General features: G+C 39.6%; 1 protein-coding gene across 1 annotated transcript in view; it reads left to right on the top strand.

Annotated features, from left to right (window-relative positions):
• The window catches only part of LOC132875821 (interaptin-like), a 43071-nt gene extending 20210 nt beyond the window's left edge, over window positions 1–22861 (top strand). Inside the window, exons 6-11 of the mRNA XM_060912916.1 lie at window positions 14621–14821; window positions 14907–15100; window positions 15602–15653; window positions 15772–17174; window positions 19122–19146; window positions 19230–22861. Of these exons, the coding sequence (XP_060768899.1) occupies window positions 14621–14821; window positions 14907–15100; window positions 15602–15653; window positions 15772–17174; window positions 19122–19146; window positions 19230–19924 (2570 nt within the window). The 3' untranslated portion in view covers window positions 19925–22861. The remainder of the gene's footprint in view (window positions 1–14620; window positions 14822–14906; window positions 15101–15601; window positions 15654–15771; window positions 17175–19121; window positions 19147–19229) is intronic.
• The last annotated feature ends 625 nt before the right edge of the window (window positions 22862–23486 follow it).

Below are 23486 nucleotides of genomic sequence, written 5' to 3' on the forward strand. Positions count from 1 at the left end.
AAGTATTTCTTGGAACAGATGTATGTGTCCATGCAGCACTGGACAAAGCTGAGACCAGTGTTACAGTTGATAAAGATTCCAGCTTGGTATAATGATAACAGTAGAGGATAGTGACTTATACTTGTTTCATCACTAGATGGCACTACTGAGTTGCAGGTCGAAGAGTTAGATATGTTTGACTTCAATATTTTGTACCTGGCCTCTCCCCTGAAACCTGTTCACCCATTAGGTGTGGCCCCTTTGGCAGCATTAAACTTTTGAAAACATAGAATGTGCCCTTCAGTGTGGCGAAATTCCAGTCTGTGAAGAAAACTGTTTATCCCAATGTCTTTTTATGAAATGTACTAATAATGTATGGTAAGTGAATACATTGGATAGCTTAATAATAATATATTGCTGCATGAAGAAATGTGTACAAAGACCTGTTACATTTCTAAGTGAAAATGTATAAATAATGACCCTTGCCCTGTATTTCTAGTCTGACCTGTTGTCTGATTAGCACATGGTGTGGCTGGGCATGGTATAACAAAGTGAAAGCACGACAGTGTTTCTGACTGCTTTTGTGCTCTCAAAAGATCATCTGCCACAGACAGAGCTACAGCGTTTGTGAAAGAATCAGTGGGCTACAGAATCTGCTTTGGCATTTGGTTACTTTTTCATCAGTAAGTCTTGGTTTTTGACAATATGATTATTGAGTATGCTGTTTTCATTATGATAAATAAAGCCCCTGCTTGCACTTGGTTTTTAATGCATCTTGGGCAATCAGGTCACAAATGGACAGCCGAGACACATCACTGTTTACACGTGTATCTAACATGCGTCTCCAAGGTGTCCTGCTGACCACTTTCAACTAAGTCATTTCCACTAGAGCGTCAGAGGGCCCTGCGTACAGTTATTACATCAGTTTCTATCACCAGACTAGCGCCAGATTTATTTAGCACAGGCTAGATAAGAAAATAAAAATGTTTCAAGAACTAATATACATGTATGAGATATTCCAGCTGTTGAGATTGGCAGTTATTTGTGACTTGCAAAAGAGCACAGGACAAAATAAGTGTTGGCACGCTGTCACCAAAACAACCACCATGTCCTGCATTGATGTATTTTCCTGTTATCTCCTTGTCAGGGATGATGTCCTCATCAGGACACGTTAGCCTTTACACTACAAAAGACGTGATGAAATGTGTCCCAGATGACCTCAGCAAGTGGTTTGAGTTGTGTTTGGTGGTCTTGTATTTATCACTGTCCACTTGTGATCCAATCATCCAAAATGCATTTTAAAACCAAGTGTAAACAGGGTCAAAATCTTCTCATCTGATTCCCTTCTGCTGATTTCTCTTCCCAGATAATGCTGAAAAAAAGTGAGTCAAACGTTTATCACTAAGATGTTACTTGCCTTTCTTTCAATTACTCCAGTTTTCTGCTAGCGTGTAAACCGCCAAATACTTGTATAAAGTTTCTGTAATGTTTTGATATACACTACAGTGTATACCTATTTCATTAATGCTGTTTAGAGCCCACTTGCTCCCACTCGTCCTCCTTCTCCTTCTTCAAAACAGAAACAGTTAGATGCTTGGAATTTGATCCCAGAAATGTGGGAAGGACTTGCAAAAAGCTTACAGAAAGACATAAAAAAAGAAAGAAAATCTATGAAACTGATGACTAAAAAGGAAGACTGTAAAGCTGTTCTGTTTTATTGGCCCATTATTTCACGGGCTGGGACTGATATTCAAGCTGCACTGCAAAAAATCAACAGTGATTATAAGGGTATGAGTCATTCCATAGCACATTTGATATTTTATCTGAATCATTTTCTGCTTTTTCTTTCTTTTTCTTTTTTTTACTGAGGAATTTATTATTATTATTTTACTGAGAAGCTTTATAAATACTGTAAATATTGTTTACAGGCAAATATGTTGCTCTGGTATTGCTCCATCACACATTTGACCCAGAGACCATTGTACCAGACAGCAGCAGAGCTGTAAATAGCGAGAATCAGGGGGGTCCAGAGAATCCTATTGTGGTTGACTGTCTGTTCCATGAGGATAAGGGGCTTCTGCAGTGCCGTAAGAATGATGACGCTGTAAAGAAGGTTGCAGACTGGCTCTATAGAGGATTTCGACGTGACGTCACAGGTCACGTGACGCCCCGGTGTCCGCCATTTTGAAGGTCAAGCTAGCTAATGTCAACAACAGTAGCTAGTATGTTACTGTAGCAATGTTTACGTTCAGTCATTTGGATGACTGTTAAAACCTTTCAGTCTCAAGTTTTTCCTTTACTGTATTTACTAGTTTACCGAGCGCGCTAGCTCCCAGCCTGCCCGAGCTAGCATGCTCGCTCCCAGCCTGCCCAAGCTAGCGCGCTCGCTCCCAGCCTGCCTGAGCGTGCTAGCTCCCAGCCTGCCCGAGCTAGCGTGCTCACTCCCAGCCTGCCCGAGCGCACTAGCTCAGTAAACTAGTAAATACAGTAAAGGAAAAACTTGAGACTGAAAGGTTTTAACAGTCATCCAAATGACTGAACGTAAACATTGCTACAGTAACATACTAGCTACTGTTGTTGACATTAGCTAGTGCTAACAGCTAGCTGCTAGTGCACTGCTACAACTACACCCACCCTAATAATACAGTTCTTGGTCATTGCCTGGTAACAGCAAATTTATAATGGGCCATGTCTCAACAGACTAAGAAGTTATTTCAATGACATTTAATAACATTTTGTTTATCCTGAGGACCGAAAGTAAATGAAAATGTGAACAAACCTTAGCTGTAATAAGATGGTGACCACCGGCTCCAGGGACGACCAGCTGATGTAGGCATGTTACCCAGCCTGGTTTTTAACGACATAGGTATACAGATCATGTGGGCCGAAGTCAGGTAAAGACGTGGGCTTCGTGTACTTCCGTACGTCAGTGAACAATCCTGGTGGAAGCAGGTAAACATCGTTCTCTAAGCCTGCTAACCTCAATTTTTGCAAATACCTCTCCCTCTGCTCACCCTGTAAATGCCCTATGTCGCTGGATAGTGAAGGTGTTTTCTGCATCTCGCTCCTTTTTCTTTTATGTTTTTTCCCTGGTATTTCCCACACGCCTGACTGCAGGTCAGGAAGATCACCCGCGCTGCAGCACTGCAAAGCCAGAAAAAGATAGCCTGGTAACGTGTACGGATCACGTACACCAGCATCATTGATTTTCTGGTGATATCGCTTCTTACTCGAGTCATTTAGGCCGGATAAAATACTCGACAATGAGACTTCGTCATGATCAACATGTGTATCGCTACCGGTAGTCGCCATATTTGTGACCGTCAAAATGGCACCGTCTACTTGTTGACATGGCAACGGTCACGTGGGTCGAAAACCTCTATAGTGTGGTATGAGCAATTATTGTTCATTATACACACTGTAAAAAAAATCTGTCATTTTAACAGGAAAACCCTGGCAGCTGGGGTGACCAGAAAATCCCTGTAAAAAATACAGCACCCCAGTAGATCACTTTACTGGTGAACATGTAAAGTGATTTACAGTGAATGAAATCACGGCTGAAATCACACTAAAACACTGCACTTGCTGCAGTTAATAACACTGTTGGGTGGTTTACATTTTAATAACTTTGCCTAAATGTTGTTAGAAATCATTAGAATTCAGTTAGAAATGGTTGGGAGTTGGAACTGAATAGTGTTTCTAGTTTCATGCAGGCTGGCATAAGCAATGAATTTATATGCATAGCCCAGAAGGCTATATACTTTTACTAATAAAAACCCTTCATTCTGCAGTAAGTGCATGTCAAATTGACACAAGTTTTCTGTTATGAGTGTTACAGTATTTCTCTGTTTTTGTTACCAGTACTTGTAGCTTTAACAAATAAATTTGCTTTAAATCACATATTGACGTTGTAAATATAACAAAAACGTTCTGTTTACTGGTTTACAAAATTTAACAGTGATTTGAACAACAACTAGACAGGGACACTCTAACGAGTGCAAACCCCGCCTACACAGCCATCACTAGGGGTTAACAATCAGTGACAAACCTTGACAATGACCTTAACCTTAGGCCTTTTACTTTGTTCACAAGTTTTAGGTCATTAATACATTTGGCGAAAATTTCGAAGTTCTGCCATGACCTTGACCTTTGACCATTGACCTCCAAAATTTAATGGTTTCCTTCCTGGGTGATTGGCAACACATGTACAAAATTTGGTCCAAATCGATCCATTGGTTCTTGAGATATCTTGCAGACACACAGACAGACAGACAGATACACACACACACACACACAGACTGACGCAGGTGAAAATAATAACCCCTCCGACTACTGTCGGCGGGGTTAATGAAGGAAGGGGACAAAAGAAGAGAAAAACAGAAGTTCTTTGGGTTCTTAAGTGAGGCTTGGCTCCAAAAAACATCTTTATTCCACCTGATCAGATTTTTTTTATCACATCAATAGCAATGTAAAACAGTGATGAATTATGTGTATTTTTCCTCTCTACATATAGTACACAAGTACAGTGTAAATGAGTCCACCCCCTTTGAAAAGTAAAATTTTAAACAATATCTCAATGAACACAAACAACAGAGGATGAATTTGCTTGTGCAGTCCGAGACATTTTGTATTTTGATAGTGGGCATGCTGCAGATGATTTGTAAAGATTAACCATGTAAAACACATTACAGCAAAGACGGTGAATAAAATGACATGTTCCATGACAGCTGCAGTTTCTTGTGGTTTTCTTTCTACTATTTCAGTTGAATTGAACTAAAACAATGGACAAATTAATGGCAGGACCACAACACATATTATAGAGGCCTATTATAGATCTCGCTTTGATATCCCTCTGTTCTCACTCCCAGAATGTTAAAAACAAAGTTTTCTTCTTTTGTGCCCTTATTGTCATCAGCAGGGCCGTCGACAGGGGGGGACAACCGGGTATTTTGTCCCGGGCCCAGGCATGAGGGGGGGCCCAGAACTGGTCCCTCATGAAGATGCCATTAATCATTCTGTTTCATTTCAAAATGTGTTGATTTGGGGGAGAAAAATGTGCTATATTTGCATTCGATGAATGATTTCTGGTTCTTTTGCCTTTATTGTCTTCGAAAATAGATTCAAGAACCCACGTACCACCCCTAATGCAGAAATGGTTTGGTCTTTGATTAAGGCGCCAAATAACACGGCACTATAGAGATCTTGCAGTCACATGACCGGAAAGTACACAACCGCCATCTTGTCGGTCAAATACACCGCTGAATACTGCTGCACTCGTGTACAGAATGGATCAATTTCAACCGACGGACTACACGGCTCATTTTTCTAATGAACAGATAACTAGATATATGTCTAAAATAAACGACCTACAGATTTGTGACCCTTATGGCTTTCCGGGCGGAGTTTTCACGACCGGATTTTGAACTGCCAGCGGAATACCCGGACGTGTATGATTACCTCATCAACTTTCCCTCGCTGTTCAGTGGTGAAGCACTGCGTGCTTATAAACCTCTGCATAGTTATCTTTACAGAAATTCAGGATTTGTCAGCGACTCAGTGGGCGGCACGGTGGTGTAGTGGTTAGCGCTGTCGCCTCACAGCAAGAAGGTCCTGGGTTCGAGCCCCGGGGCCGGCGAGGGCCTTTCTGTGTGGAGTTTGCATGTTCTCCCCGTGTCCGCGTGGGTTTCCTCCGGGTGCTCCGGTTTCCCCCCACAGTCCAAAGACATGCAGGTTAGGTTAACTGGTGACTCTAAATTGAGCGTAGGTGTGAATGTGAGTGTGAATGGTTGTCTGTGTCTATGTGTCAGCCCTGTGATGACCTGGCGACTTGTCCAGGGTGTACCCCGCCTTTCGCCCGTAGTCAGCTGGGATAGGCTCCAGCTTGCCTGCGACCCTGTAGAAGGATAAAGCGGCTAGAGATAATGTGATGTGATGTGATGTGATGTCAGCGACTCAGATGTGGTATCTTGTAAACAAAATGATCCTCACTGGATGGGTAAGTTACTTAAGTATTGAGTATAGCACTGACCAGCTGATTATAGAATAGAACTAGACAGGGACACTCTAACGAGTGCACTCTAACGACTACTGTCGGCGGGGTTAATAAGGTAATTCCAAATCGTCCGTGTTGTTTACATGGATCTGGCGTTGGAGAGGTAGAGGCTTGGCAGTGGAGATTTGAGTGGCTGTTTGTATGTGTATATGTATGTGGCAATCATATCCAAATGTTTTAGGCACGCTTGCTGAGCTGCGCTGAGCTGGACTCCGGTTAGCTGAAAGCCCATGGAACGCTGCCTCTTGTTAATTAAACTTTATTTTGTTGGAAATCATCCCGTGTAGATACGACGGCATGTGAAATTGCCAGCTAGATAGAGTTTAATGTAACGAATGGGCTATAAATGGGGTGTTTTGAGGTTAGTCTGTTGCAAAACATTAAACTTTCGCTTAGACTGGATACTCTTCAAACAATTCCCTTGCTCAAGTGAAAAATGATAGGCCTGTATGAAAAGCGCAATTAATGAAAGTAGCCTAATAAGCCCTAAATGAATAAAACAACCTCTGTTTTATTGTTGTTGCTTACACGTTAAGATTTTGAAATCTTCTCGGTCCAGTTCTATATCCAGGGAACGTTGTAATCCTTTTGTTTTATCCGTAATAAACGTGTCAGCCCCCAGGTCAGATAGGCTAATGTTACGTGGTTGGGAGGGTGTCAATTTTTTTTTTGTAACATTCTAAATCGAGTACGGAAAGGATGTTTATGAAAAACAAGACAAAAAAATACACTGAAAAACTCACTGTACACATCACTAGTGGTGATGCTTCTATGTTCAGATTTTGGGAAAGCCATAACTCCGTTCTCATTGAGGCCCAGTTCCATCCCATAAACAATCATTTTGATTTATCAACTACCTGCGCTCAAACATGTCACAGGAGAGGCTCAATGGGCTGGCTATGCTCTCTATAGAGCACGAACTTGCAAAGAAGCTGGACTTCAATGACCTTATTGACGACTTTGCCACAGCAAAAGTCCGGCGCATTGCATTTCGCACCTGAATAGTTGCAGTCTAAGGAAATGTTCAAACTGTAAATATGTTGAAATGTTGAAATAAAATGGTTGACTGTTATAATGGGCTTGGAACACCTGTTATTTAAGGGTTGAAGTGAATGGAGACTGTGAAAAGAGGGGTTGGGTGTGGGTGGTTGCTGTGTGGCGATGTGTGTGTGTGTGTGTGGGGGGGGGGGCACTCAGATTATTTGGGGGGGGCCCCACTCAGATTATTTTGTCCCGGGCCCAGCCAAAGCTGTCAACGGCCCTGGTCATCAGCCTATGCAGGATATGGAAAGTGCACACTTCAGTGTAGTGTACAGTAATAACAGCACTGTGATTGGTCTATATGCTTAATATTTACAGCATATCACTTTTGATAAGTATTTTCAACATTGAAAATACTTTTCGATGTTGAAAGAAGTTTGAAATAGGCCACCAAATAATTCATAAATTTTTCATAGTTCTTAACTCCTGTCTAATCGTTGTGAGAGAAATGGAGATCTATTAATGATAACTTACATTATTTTGCTGTCTTGTCTAAAGCAAAAAAGTTTTTGAAATAGTAGATATAACGTACGGAAGCGTATTGCTTTCCCTTGGAAAAAAAAAATCCAGTTTTTCAGGTCCTTGAAAGTGAAAATCCTGTGCGACAGCAGGAAGGGGGAGGGGCGTGGCTCAGAGAGGGGAGGGGCGGAGCTCAGAGAGAGGAGAGGCGGAGCTCTCTCTCAGCTCAAAAGATTGAATCACCACTGAAATGAAAGCGAAAGTGGTTTAGGATTCATGAGACGCAGCAAAGGTAGGAAGACTAAATAATACACTAAAATATAATATGAAGTCATGTCTTAGATATTAAATATATAGAATGCGTTTCTCTATACTGTATGTGTATTTTTGTATCATGAGATGACTAGATTTTGTGTTTTCCTGCTCTCTCTCTCTCTCTCTCTCTCTCTCTCTCTCTAGGCTGAACCAAACACAAAAGATCAAAATGTCAACTGGAAACCAACGTACGTTGAATATACTACCTTAATATAGATTAAAATATATTGGTGGCTACTTTAAAAAAATGAAATTAAGTCATTAAAACTGAATATGACATTTGCAATGAGAGGGTTTTATCAGCTGTTAGCCAGACAATCAAAGATGATCTTCTAGAGAATGTGTTTATATGTGCGAAATTCACTGAATCAGTGCACTACAAAACAAAATTTTTTGTCCAGTGTATTTATTGTCTTGATCTGTATAAAAATTTCATGTCAAGGTAAAAGACTAACTTTTATTGACTAAATATAAGAAACAGCCACATAACTCAACTGGACATATTTTTTTTATTTTCATCTAAAGCATCTCATAATATAAGCAAGACTAAATAAATAGCACACTATGTGATAGTTTGGGAGTAAGTTGTGCATAATCAGAACTGTGTGAACATGTCAGATCATTTACAGCGCCATCAGCTGATGCAAATGTGAAGTACTAAGTGCTAGTACTAGAAAAGTGTAAGAATTACAGAATGGTGCTTCCACATTGCTTTTGGTTTTATATGTTGGTGTACATTTTTTGGTGAAAACCTGCAAAATTAATGTGTGGATTGCTGTACTGATCTCTGTTCTCAACATAGGAAGATACACCAATCAGACATAACGTTAAAACCACTGACAGGTGAAGTGGATAATTTTGATTATCTCATTATACACTGTAAAACCCGATAAGGTCACTGAGCTCAAAAATTTTATTGAAACCGATTACGTAAAAATTTTTGAGGTAAGTAACTTAAATTTTTTAAGGTAAGATTTCTTAAAAATTACAAGTAAGTGTAACTATAGTGTAATTTTTAAGAAATCTTACCTTAAAAAAATTAAGTTACTTACATACCTCAAAAATTTTTAGGTAATTGGTTTCAATAAAATTTTTGAGCTCAGTGACCTTATCGGGTTTTACAGTGTACTGGTCTATCATGGGGTGGGTTAATTCTCAAAGTTGATGTGTTTAGAGGAAAAATAGGTGTAGTGGTGCTCCTGCGCCTTTAAGTGCTGCCGTCACAGCATATCGCGTCATGCTGATGTCATTACGTGCGCCGGTAGCCTTAGTACGGCTGGGAACCCTTAAAAGCGTACAGCTACCACTACCAGTGAGTAAGCTTTGTTGGTTGTACTCTTACCAGCATTTGATTCGTGTTGTGTTCGGCCTGGGAGCTGTTTCAGCTGTGTAGGCAGCATGTGGTGGGCTCATGCTCTCAACGGAAGTGTCTTTATTGGGAGGCTAACTACCGTAGCCTGCTTGTCCGTACACTCGTATTAGCATCTGGTATGCTGTTGTGCCCATCCTGGGAGCTGCTTCTGGGTAACCGTTTGTGGTGTGTGTCTCTGAGCATTTGCCTCACTCGGTTTCTGCGTATATTGGTATTTATATCATCGGGCTTCGGGCTGCCGGGTGCTGCGCTACGACTGGGCCTGCCCTACGGATCTTCGTATCCACCTCTTCTGTTTTTGGCTGCTGTTCTGCTCTTGATTCATTGGGCTACGGCCCTCACGCTGTAGTATAGGAACGTTGCTGTGCGGCCGCACTCGATTGAGGGGCCGCACCCCATAGTAGTAGCCACCGCGAGTGAGTGAGGGCTCACTGTAATGAGTGTGTGTGGTTGTATGTTTATGTGGAGGTGAGAGAGTGTGAGTGTGAGTTGGGTGTGAAGCGGGTGTTAGGTGCCCTATAGTAGGTACAGTGTTTTGTGTTTGACTGTTTTGGTTTTTGTATTTATTTTGGTTTGTTTTGTGTATTTTGTTTGTATTTCTTTTGTACTTATCTTGTGGCGCATTGGTTGTGCTACAGGGTTTGGGTGGGCTTCACATTGGTCCTCACGAATGCTGTACTGGTTAAGGTGTTTTGCTGTGCCCTTTTGGGGGGGGATGTAATATTTGCTGTGCCCTTGGGGATTTGATATTTGCTGTGATTGGTGTATAGCCTGCTCTGTGTGTGTGCTATCACTTGAGTCGTGAATTGCCGATTATCGGCTCTGTGGGCTTGGCCGGCACCGCGAATCTGTGTACACATACTTTTTTTTTTGTTTTTGTCCTTTTTATTTTTTATTTTATTGTTGTACTGTACCATTGGTGGGCCAATTAACCCTCACCCCCACCCTGGTGGGTGTATGTGTGTGCGTGGACCGTGCACTACCGACTGTTTAAAGATTTTATTAATGAGAATATTTGAAGGAAAATAAACATTTGTACGATTTGAAATAGAACCTTGTCTCTGTTTGCTTTGCATGAACCTGAGCGCCTTTGGTGGGTAAACTGTGAATCTACTTTAGTTCCAGGGGGGATTTGTCTTCCCCTGGTGGCGTAGTCAAAAATATATTCTCTCGGCACTGCTGCTGCCACGCAACATAGGCAAGCATGAGGATCCACTTGACTTTGACAAGGGCCAAATTGTGATGACAAGATGATTGTGTCTGAGCATCTCCAAAACAGCAGTTCTTGTAGGGTGTTCCCAGTATGCAGTGGTTAGTGCCTACCAAAAGTGGTCCAAGGAAGAACAACCAGTGAACTGGGAACAGAGTCATGGGCGCTCAAGGCTCATTGACAGCCAACCCATCTGGTCTGATCCCATAGAGGAGTTACTGTAGCACAAATTGCTAAAAAAGTTAATTCTGGCTATGATAGAAAGGTGTCAGAACACATAATGCATTGTAGAATGCTGTGTATGGGGCCGCATAGTAGCAGATCGGTCAGAGTGCCCAAGCTGACCTCTGTCCTCTGTCAAAAACACTTACAATGGACATGTGAGTATCTGAATTGGACCATGGAGCAAGGGGCGAAGGTGGCCTGGTTTACTGAATCACATTTTATTTTGCATCCTGTGGACTGCTGTGTGTATGTATGTTGCTTACCTGGGGAAGAGATGGCAGCAGGATGCACTATGGGGAGCAGACAAGCCAGTGGAGGCAGTGTGATGCTCTGGACAATGTTCTGCTGGGAAACCTTGAGTCCTGGCATTCATGTGGATATTACTTTGATACCTACCACCTACCTAAACACTGTTGCAGAGCAAGTTCACCCTTCATGGCAACAGTAGTCCCTTATGGCAGTGGCCTCTTTCAGCAGGATAATGCGCCCTGCCACACTGCAACAACTGGCAAACAGTTCAAGGTGTTGATTTGGCCTCCAAATTCCCCAGATATAAATTCGATTGAGCATTTCTGTGATGTGCTGGACAAAAAAGTCTAATGCACAGAGACCCCAACCTGGAATTTATAGGTGTTAAAAGTTCTGCTGCTGTCTTGGTGCCAAATACCACAGCACACCTTCAGATGTCTTGTGGAGTCCAAGCCATGATAGGTCAGGACTGTTTTGATGGCACAAGGGGGACGTACACAATATTAGGCAGGTGGTTTTAATGTTTTGGCTGGTTGGTGTATATGCCATACCACTTATCATCACAACAAAGTGAAATTAATTTTCCAAGTAATAACAGTGTGTTCAGTGTATCCAGCATGACTGATATATTAATATTCCCACCATTACAGGGTCATTTTTCTCATGGGTAAGTATATAACTGTACTTTCTTATCTCTGTAATGGTAATGGCTGAAAAAAATATTCTTACCACATGTTTTAATAGAGACATTTTCAACAAATGCTCTGTTTCAATTAATAAATGCACAGAACAAATGTCATGCTGAAAGTTACCATAACAAGTAAACGACTCAACAAACACAACATCTATAAGGTGCACGTCTGCATTGGTTATTACATTTTTGTGCTGAAATTGCTGATCAGTATTCAGACCTCAGAACTCTAACTACACGCTTAATAAGACTATTTTAAGTATTTTGAAGTGTGGGGCTAATATTAATTGCAGTGCCACTGTCTGATAGTTTAATGAAACCGCAATATGTCCTGCAAATTTATGTTTTGACACTCAAATATTTCTCGAATGTCATTTGAGGGCAATGTTAAGTATATCATTTTGACAACAGTATTGTTCATTTAATATTTATGAAAAGGTACAACAGAGGACATTGGATGAGACAGCATCTTAGAGACATTGCTTATCTTGAAAATTAATGTTTTAATGGGTAATATTATGAATTAAAATTAAAATGAGCTGTAAGTATAACGCATGAGTGCTCAGTCAGCTTACCATTAAACCTGCGGCATAATCTCTTTATGGAAGATCACACTGATTATTGACCCCAAAATTGATATTTTATTAATTTAACAATTCAAAACAACAAATTAAAAGCATGATAAATTATAATACACCCTATGTGCACACTGATTTCATGACCTTGATTTCCTGTCTTGTGGCTTCATTAACTTGTGCACAACTCTCAGGACATGAAAAGCTGCTGAGAATAAGATGTTCTGGATCAAGTGCTATTTTAAAAGCAGCTAGAATAGTAAGGATAGAAGTCATTTTGTTTAACTCAACCACATTTGCAGTGATAAATGTAATAATCACAACCAGGACTGTTTATGTAGCACTACAATCACAGTCCACTTTATTAGGAATACCTGTACAACTGCACATTCTTGTAGTTATCTAATCAGCCAATCATGTGGCAGCAGCACAATGCTGTTTGTAAAATCATACAGGTTCCGGCAAAGAGCTTCAGTTAATATTCATATCAAACATCAGAATGAAGAAAAAGTGTGATCTGTGTGACTTTGATCGTAGCATGGTTGTTGATACCAGATGGGCTGGTTTAAGTATTTCAGAAACTGCTGATCATCTAAGAATTTCACTCATAACAGTCTCTAGTGTTTACACAGAATGGTGCAAAAAACATTGAGTTAGTGACAGTTGGAGTCGGTGGAAATGGCTTGTTGGAAGAGAGGTCAGAGGAAAATGGCCAGATTGGTTTGAGCTGCCAGGAAGGATATCGTAACTCTAATAATCACTCTTTACAACCATGATGAGCAGAAAACCATCTCAGCATGCATGAGACCACATTGTGTTCCACTCCTGTCAGCCAAAAACAAGAATCCGAGGCTCTCATGGGCACAGGCTCACCCAAACTGGAAAGTTGAAGATTAGGGGGGTAAAAAAAAAAAAAAAATCACCTGGTCTTTTTCCAGTTTCAGTGTGTTTCTCCTGTGTTCAGCCTCAGATTATTGTTCTTGGCTGACAGATGTGAACCCTGATGTGGTCTTCTACTGTTATAGCTCATCCACCTTAAGGTTCAATGTGTTGAGTGTTCTGAGATACTTTTCTGCTTACCATGATTGTTTCTTTTAGTCACTATAGACTTCCTGTCTGCTCAGAGCATTCAGGTTCTTCTCATCTGATCCCTCGCATCAACAAAGTGTTTCAGCCTGCAGACCCTCTGCACACCAGATGTTTGTTTTTTTACCAACTGCCAATCATTTTGTGTTCATGTTGAATTTACTTTGTCCTTCTTTGTCCTGCCTTTGTCTAGTAATTAGTTCTTTTCCTGTATTTTGTTTGTCAGTTGTTTATGTAATAAAGGCTGTCTGCACTTGTATCTGACTCCTTGGATTTATGACCATATTTTTGATTTCAGGCAGGAAAGAATTTTTTGTCTGGAATAATAGAAGATCGTGGTGAGTATAAGATGAGAAAGTAATATAAACTAAATGTAAAAATGGTCCTTTCTTTCAAGAAAATTTTCCTCCCTCTCATTTCTGTTTGGCCAGAATCTTGTCTCCATCCTGTACAAGGTTCTCTCCAGACAAAGAACATGAGAGAAATCTTCTGAAGAAGAAGCCGTTATTTGTCACGTATACTTTATAGCACAGTAAAATTCTTTTCTTTGCATGTCCCAGTTTGTTAGGAAGTTGGGGTCAGTGCAGGGTCAGCCATGATATGGAGCCTTTGGAGCAGAGAGGGTTAAAGGCTTTGCTAAAGAGCCCAACAGTGGCAGCTTGGCAGTGCTGGGGCCTTGTGATCAGTAGCCCAGAGCTTTAACTATTGAGTCACTACTGCTGAACTCATGTCTGGTTAGATGCTCAACTACATTAGCCTGAGATTAATGTGAATGAATGAGGACAACTTGCATTCTACTTTACAGCTCTGCCCTTTTCTCTCTCTGTTAGCAACACATGTCTCTTTAGCTATATTTCTTTGAATTTTGAGATAATTCAGTCCTATTTGTAAACCTGTTGGCTGAGCCTTGGTTGGCTGGCATAGCTATTTAATACAGTTGATTCTTTGGCTTTTCTACAGAAAGTAAACCTAAATAAATGTATCACACTTCCATAGACATTTTGCTCTATCTCTGGCTGTTTGCATTTTAAACAGAGACATTGTGGTTTCCTCAAAGGTTTGCCCTGATTCTGTCAATTGTATTAATGATTAATCATTTAAAAAAATAATATTAGTGAAATATGACATGGGACATTTGTGCTGGAGGTGGAATACTGTGACTGTCTTATCACCAATGGCTTAGGCATGAGTGAAATGAAATTTGGTTATTAAGAATCATGTACCAGTGTGCATTATTAAAGTGTAGACATTCATAAAAACTGTCGTTGGTTTAGAAATAAATTACCTACTTCAATGTATAACAGCTGTGAATTGTTAAAAATATCATTTCTCTTTAAGTAGTCAATAATAAACTGTTTGTTCACAGAAACCTATAAGTATTTGGTTCATATAACTGGAAAGACACTGAATGCCCATGTGGATATCCTCAATCACCTTAATAAACAAATACGACTGCAGGCGGTGTCTACAGAGGAAGAGTGTGACTTCATTCTGGTTTTCTGCCCTGTTGTGTCACGAGCTGGAACTGACATTGAAGCAGCAGTGAAAATGCTGCACAATAATTCAAGTATTCACAAAATCTTTTAAACATAATGTATTATATCTGGTGAATTATTGCATATAGTGAGTAAATGTTTGGTATGTTTTTACAGATAACAAACCTGCTGTCCTGGTGGTGCTCCATTACACGTTTGAACCAGAGTGTGTTGTACCAGACAGCAGCAGAGCTGTAAACAGAAAGAATATGATTGTAGCTGACTGTCTGTTCCATGAAGATATTGGATTACTGAAGTGTCCTAAGAATCATGAATCACTGTCCAAAATCATAACTGCTATTAAATCTCAGGTACTAATTTTATTATTTCAGAAAATATTATGTATTATGCTCAGTAAAGTCAGTCATGATTCAAGGTTAAGGTGTGACCAAAAAAAAAAAAGGCATGTATGACATCTGTTATTTTATCTGCCTGTAGAATGTACAAGCACTTGCAGGTATTGATATTTGTGAATTGATGTGTAATCAGCACAGAACAACTGTGTAGAGGAATAAACCTCTATTTCTGGATTTATTATATCATGTAGACTACAACTACTCCTACTACTACTACTTCTATGACTACTACTACTACATGCACAAAGAACACTGTTATCTTTACTACAGTAATTCATCAGCACAGTTGATTTTAAAGTGTGTGAAATGCACATGACACTGTGTTATGCAGCAGCTTGAGGTCCAGCAAACAAGTAACATTTACCCCAGGCCTGTTTAGGCCTGTACATTAAAGTCTTTTACTATTTTAACAGGTGAAAGGATGATGTACATTAAAGTCTTTTACTATTTTAACAGGTGAAAGGACGATGTACAGAACTGAACACGCAAGAAGGTGGTGTAACATCAGGTGAGTGTGACAGATTTTGTTTCTTATAGCTAAGTTGACTGAGCTAGTAATGTAAAAAAAAAAATCAATCAATCAATCTGTTTGTGTATATGTGTATGTTTTGCATACATTTTCTCAGCTACAGAACTGAGAAACAGAGATAAAACCAACAAGGAAAAAGACAGACTTCCTGAAGAAACAAGAGAAAGAGAAAGGACTCAACACAACAGAGATCAACAGCCGAACCTGAAATACGAACACTTACAGGAGGCACAAACAAAAGTGGAGAAACTGGAGAAAAGGTTTGAGGAGTGGCAGAACGAAATATCTAAGGGAAAGGAAGAGCTGGAAGATTTAAAAAAATGTCTCGAGAATAATGAGAAGATTCTTTCTGAGAAAGATACAGAGTTAGTGAAAAAAAATGAAAACCTTCAAAATGCCACTGATGAGATAGAGAGGAAAAACTCAAAACTGAAAACACTGCGACAAGATCTGCAGAACAAGGAGAATGAAGTACAGAATATGAAAAATGAGTTAGAAGGAAAAAAGCAACAGATTCAGGACAAAGATAAACTTCTGCATGAAAATACACAAGCACTGGAAGAGAAGGACACACAGCTCAGACAGATAAAAACTGAATTGGAGGAAATGAGAAAGAAATTAAAAGAGAGTCAGAGACACATGGAGGAGAAAAACACAAAACTAGAAGAGAAGGACAGACTGCTCAGGGAGGTCAAAGAAGAATTGGGAAAATCAAACTTGACATTAGAAGAGAATCAGACACAGGTGAAAGACAGAGAGAGACAACTGGAGGACATGGGGAAAGAACTGGAAACCAGTAAAACCAAACTACTAGAAAGAGAGAAACAACTTCAAGAGAAAGACAGAGATCTGGTTGAAAATGCACAAACACTGCAGATAAAAGTTGAAGCATTGGAAGAGAAGGACACACAGCTCAGACAGGTAAAAACTGAATTGGAGGAAACAAGTAAGAAGTTAGAAGAGAGTCAGCAGCACGTGGAGGAGAAAAACACACAACTGGAGAATATGAACAAACTGCTGAGTGAGAAAGAAACCCAGCTGAAGACAGATAAAGAGTTGGAAACCAGTAAAAATAAACTGCAGACACTGGGAGAGGAGCTGCAGGATAAGAAGAGACAACAGGAGCAGATGATCGTAGTGGAGCAACAGAAAACTGAGTTAGCAGAAAAAAACAAACAGCTTGAAGAGAAAGAGAGACTTGTAACTGAGAGAGAGACACAGCTGATGGAAAAAGACAAACAGCTTCAGGAGAAAGACAAAACACTGGAAGAGAATGACACACTGCCCAGGGAGGTTAAAGAAGAATTGGGAAAAGCAAATAGGATGTCAGAAGAAAATCAGACACAGATGAAAGACAAAGACAGAGACAGAAAACTGGAGAACATGGGGAAAGAGCCAGAAACCAGTAAACAAAACCTGATGGAAAAAGAGAAGCAGACTCAGGAGAAAGACAGACCTCTGGCTGAGACACTGGAACAGAAGGGCGCTCAGTGCAAACAGGTAAAAGATAAATTGTGGGGTGAAAAAACAAAGAAGTTTGTGCCCATGATTGATTCCGATTGTTATTGTTATGCATAATTATGTGTCTTTATAAGATTTCCTATAGTGAGTATGTGTAAAATCTGTCATTTTTAGGTTTGGTAAGAAATTTTGCTATTTTGTTCTGAAAGAAAGCTTTTCTATTTCCTCTGTATGTTTACTACAAATAATTCACTATCAGAAGTGCATGGTGGCCCACCACTGAAGGATTCATTAGTGGCAGCACACTGTAAACCCTGATAAGTTGAGTTTACTCAAACAGTGTTTGGAAACTGGTTGCCTTGAAATTTATAGTACATTAAACTTCAGATGTCTTGTAAATGTAAATTGTTTTACCATGCAGCATGAACTAACCATTTTAAGTTTTTTGTACTTAAAAGCCTGATAAGTCGTATTTACTCAAACAGTGTTGGGAAACTGGTTGCCTTGAAATTTATAGTACATTAAACTGAAATATGTTTATTTGATTGAACTTAATATTTAAACTTTCCTAGAATTCATCTTTAGTGATTATACTTTACATTTTAACTTAACAAGAATTAATTTACCTGTTAAAGCAATAAAACAAATGACAGTGTATAAAGTTTTTCCATTGCATTTGTATTTTATTAACAAGAAGTGCACAATAAACATTGAAACATGTTTTTTCTTTCACCAGATATGTGCTAACATTAATATGTAGCCCCTTAACATTCCCCGTACTGCCAGCGGGACGCTGTATACTTACATTATCCGAAAAGTTTTCAAAAAAAAGTGTCCAAATCCAGAGAGCTCTCCACAGTGACAAAAGCAACTTAGCCAACAGATGAAAATGACGTGAAATTGGTAAAATACCACCTGTAACTGTAAAACACGCGATTTCCACTGCTCTTAAAGTTAAAACAAACATTCCCACCGACAGTCAGGATCCAAAATACTAAGTTCAGAGAAGAAACGTTGGCTGAAGCTCACTCAATTTTACCAAACCTCACGTAACTGCTGCTGATCTGTGAAAGTTAAAATGGCGACTTCACAACTCTGCGCAGATTAAAAAAGAGGTGTGGTCATGACTAAAACTTAGAATTTTAAGGCCATTCAGCTTAAACTTATTAACACTTTTGACTATGTGTACAAATTAGTAGAATATACTTAATATTTTTTAGTAATGCAATCAAACTTAAATTTTTATGTACATTGTAATTAAAACATTTAATTAAATACAAAGTCCGGGTTTACAGTGCAGGATAGACAAGAAAAGTACAGATGACACAAATAAAATATAATAAGCCTGACACAAGTGTTTATGTGGCAGGTCTTAAACTAAGAGAGAAATTCACAAAATTAACATTTTTGCTTATCCATATGAGAAAGCAAGTTCTGCCCAATGTATGTTTATATATATATGCATAAGTCTTAGGCACCTTATTTTTTTTCTATTTTATGACTTCTACATTATCGAGTCATTTTAGAGTTCCAAATGTTCATTTTTCAGCACAAAATTAAATGTTACAGACAAAGAATATTTGTATCCGAGCAGCATATTATATAAGAGAGCACTTTTCATATGAAAAAAGAAAACAGAATGAAGGCTACTGGGTTTTGGTGCAAAATTAAGAAGTAAGTGTGACAGTCAGAGTGTCCAAGAACTGTGGCTGGTTCTGCAAGATGCTCAGTAAAACCTACAGCTCATTTCCTTATAAAACTGCACTCATTTTACCTGAGACTATTTTTTTTTAAAAGCAAAAGGTCGTCTCACACCAGATATTGACTTCGTTTCATTTATTATGGTTTACTGCTGTTTAAAGTATTTTTTTTAAATGTTGAAACATTTCATTTCATTTCATTATTTTTAAGCCGTTTTTAGTCTACAGCATTTCTAAGACTTTTTCACAGTACTGTATATAATTATATTGTCTGCTATTTTCACAGGAGGAAGAAGAAGAAGCAACCATAGGTGAGTGTGAAAGAATCAATCAATCAATCAATCAATCAATTTGTCTGTCAATCAACGTGAGTCACATGAATTTATATTTATAGGGCCTGGAGAATTACCTGGGACAAAATGTCATTTCGAATTAGAGGATAAATCACATGAAAATAAAAACCAAGAGATTAAAATTCAAACAGAGAATCAAAATACAAAAGTGAACAATGAGAATCTCACCCAAGAGGAAGCCACTGTATCCAAAGACAGAAATATAGAATTCGAGAAAACAGCTGAAGAGCCACAGGAGAGAGAAAATGCTGTACAACTGCATCAGCAACAAGAACTGAATGATACACAGCTACAAGTGGAGGGTGTGGAGAAAAATGTGGAGAAGCATAAAGAATTAAACGAGAAAAATGAGCATCAGAAGGTTCAAGACACACAGCTGAAAGAAAAAGAAACAGTTCGAAATGAACAAGTAGAGACAAATAAAAAGAGTCGTTCTGAGGCAGGTGCAGTGTTAAATAAAGAAATTAATGTTACTGATAAACAACAAGCACTTGAAGAGCCTGAAGTGAAAGAGGCTAATTTGGCTGAGACTAAGACAGAACAAGAGGAAAGTGACACACAGCTTAACAAGAAAGATAGACCTCAGGTGGTCAATACACAACTTCACATGAAGAATGAAGCAGATGAAAAGCAGGACCCGCTGCCGAGTGAGGGAGAAGATGACCCTCTTGATGCAGAAACGCCCTCCAGTGAGATCGCCACCGAACTCAAAAGGGATGAATCTCATTTCTGTTAATCTAACAACAAAACTAAATAACACGTAACTATAAAATGTGTACCACCTTCAAAAGCCCTAATACTGCTACAAACACACCTAATATCATACGCCTGTCTTATAGTAGAAAACAATCAATGAAAAACCCTCTGTTGTGTGCATAATATTCATGCATCATCAAACTAATCATCTATTTTAAACATTATCATTGCCAGAATATCTAGTTTTCTGCAATTAAAAAATCAGTTTCTACCCATAGAATGAAAGGACAAGACTGAATAGTTTAACTGATGACAGTTTAGTAGTTTATTTGTTTGTTCATATAATAATACAACATGCATCTTCATTTCCCATGACATACAAGCATCAATTTCTTGAACTCATAGTGATCACAACAAAATATATTTTTTCAAAAACTTGCCCAAATATTCAAAGCCACAGATGTCTTCTGCAAGACTGTGTAGTTATTATTGGCTCCAATACATCATATTCCTTGTTTGATGGTCATTTTCACGTGAGTACTGTTTGAGCTAATAGTACTCATGTTCCAGCTAAAAGGACATGCGTATTGGCCACCTTCAAAGAAAATAGAGGTGCGATAGGCTGCTGTGTAAAAGCACCCTGCTGTCTCAGTCAGTGCGTTTACATGCACATAGAGAAAATCGAATTTCTGCCGTAGCTCGACTGAAATCGAAGTTCTAAATGCTATGGAAACACCTTAGCTCGGCTGAAATCGAACCGAACTGGATTTCTCATAATCGAGCTACGCGACCTAGATTATGCGATTGTAGCCGAGCTACTTAGTGCATGTAAACCCTATCGAGCTACGTAGTCGAGCTACTTACTTCAGCACTGCCCCTTCCGGAAGTGACGAGACCACAAGCGGGAAACACAACAGCCTCGGCCGGCATGACACTTCGCCTTAGCCACCACTTTATTAGGAACACTTGTGTCTGGGCATGTACGTACCCATTTCCAATTAGTTGGTAAGTTATTAGCATGTTAGCAGGCTAACAGTTAATATGTTCACCATTACAGATCAACTTCAACTTAGTGGCCATTTTATTAGGAACACTTCTGTTCGTACATACAAACACTCTTCTTGTGAACACGGAACTGATAACTTTGTTTATACTGTACTCTTGAATAGCTCTTCTTCATGACGACAACCGGAAGTGTACCAACACAATGGGGCGTGTAGCGCCACCTTTGGCTCGGGTGCACAATGTACCTCACACAATAGCTCGATTTCCTTGTGTGCATGTAGGATTGGATTTCTCTGGCACCTCTGCTGGGACCCTTAGCTCGATTACCGACAATAGCTCGATTTGGATGTGCATGTAAACGCACTGATTGTTTTAGCATCTGAGACCCCGTCCACACGTAGCCGGGTATCTGCTAAATCGAAGATATTTTTCTACGTTTTGGCCTGTCATCCACATGAAAACACATCAAAAACGAATATTTAAAAAAACTCCGGACAAAGTGAAGATTTTTGAAAACTCCGTGTATGCCTTTTCGTGTAGACAGAGATAACCGGAGGTTTGCGTTTTAGAACGTCACAATCTGCCCTGACGTCAAACGTGCGACCTTTGTTTACTGCAGAAGCCAGATTAAGCATGGATTTAAGCTAGCCGCACACCACGGCGATCCACGCGGTACCGAACCGACCCATTTCAGAGCCGACTCCCGACTGTTGACGAGTGCAGTCGCGATTGAAGCGACACGTGACAACTTAATAGCTTTGTGATTGGCTATTGGATATAGTTACTGTTAAATCCAACACTTGAAGATGCTACAGGCTGAATTACAAATGACACAACATGGAATATGTAGCGCACTATCTAGGCTGCATGAGCTATTATTCCCAACCTTAAATAGTGCACTTATATAGGGGAGTTAAAGCGATTTGGAATTCAGCCACACAACTTGAGCAGAGTGGCTTTCCAGCCCACTGTGTCTATGGATAAAGCTTCAGTCTATGGAATTACAGTATATACCTGCATTAGGTGCTACCAACACGTATTTCTCGCGCTAGAAATTGTGTTTAATGATGTCACGTGTTATATGCGAAAGATATGATTGGCTATTGCTAGCGACTCTCGCCGATCAGTCTGGCTCCCGATTAGTTTTTCGAATCGGCTGTGAGATGAGTCGGTACCATCGAAAACTAGTCTTTACGCCTGACTCGCGACTTCAGTTGGCTCGGTACGCTGAAAATCGGCGTAGTGTGCGGCTAGCTAAAGAGTAATGGATCGGAGTAGTGCCTTGAAAGCGTTAATTATTGTGCAGGTGCTATTTACATGTTTAATTTTAGAAGCCCAACTACTGCTCCAAGAGCACAGGCGATGTGATTAGGGGGGAGGATTTGGGGAAATAATGCCATCTACAGGTTTGGAACGCTTATGAATGTGATTGAAAACGCAGATGTTCGGTTATGTGTGAAAGGGATTTTTTTCGAAGACGAGGTGGTGTGGATAAAACATTTTTATAAACGGGGGGGGGGGAAATGTTCGGTTTTAAAAATACCCGGCTACGTGTGTACATGGCATAAAGCTCCCTTTCCCCCTCCCCCACCCCTCAGGCACACCCTAGCTCCCCATGGCTGGTGTCGGATGTAGTAACAGCCCATTTCAAGCAAAGTATTTGGAATATAGGTTTTGGATAGGTTGTGAAACACTTGGAAATTGTTAAAGATACCATATGAAAACTGCTGTGTAACACTTGTAAACCTTTGCTTATTTACTTCAACATGTATACACATTGTGCCAAGTTGTTGTTGAATCAGGAAATGTATTTTTTTTCGGGGCCTCTCAAAACCCAGTTTCACTCTGCAAATCAAAGAAAAAAAATATATAATCGGGGTTTATGATTTTTATGACTTTTTTGTTTTGCTGCTCTGAAATTTAAAATGAACAAAATAAAATGAACAAAATAAAAGACTTTAAGTGACTGCAATTAATGGCCCAAGTGTATTCTTTAATTTAAGCCATGACTGATTATTATGCAATGTGCAGAACCATAGATACTCAAAGGTTGAAATGGAACAGTTGAAAATGACCCATCTGCGTGAAGGAAGTACAATAGACTCAGGGGGATGAGAAAGACAGTGAGCAGAGACAGTGTTAGAGCAATATTTAAAAAAAACAACTTTTTTCTAATAATAATTATAAAAATTTTGAGTAGATCGATGATATGTGATTGAACTGTTTGCCTAATGACTGTGTGTGATGTAGCAAAGCAACCCTGTTTATTCTGTGTCACGAGGGTGCCAATAAATAACCTTTAATTATGTATTTGGAATGTTTGTTGGGAGGTTTGAGGGCAGACAGCAACAGTTTTCTGATCACACGTATCAACATTTCTTGACTCTGATGCAGGGGTGTAGTGGTAAAAAAAGAGGTGGGTAAACTATAAATTTTGGGATCGGGGGACCACGACGTTGTAAGGGCCAATTCATAGTCGACGCAAGCATGACGCAAGGATGCTACGATGCGTATTGTATGAAACAACTTTTCTGACACATAGGAGTGTGTGTGTGTGCATGACAGTGCATGTGTGTGTGTATATGACAGAGTGTTTG

This window comes from Neoarius graeffei, chromosome 28 (assembly GCF_027579695.1).
Source record: "Neoarius graeffei isolate fNeoGra1 chromosome 28, fNeoGra1.pri, whole genome shotgun sequence".
NCBI lineage: Eukaryota > Metazoa > Chordata > Actinopteri > Siluriformes > Ariidae > Neoarius > Neoarius graeffei.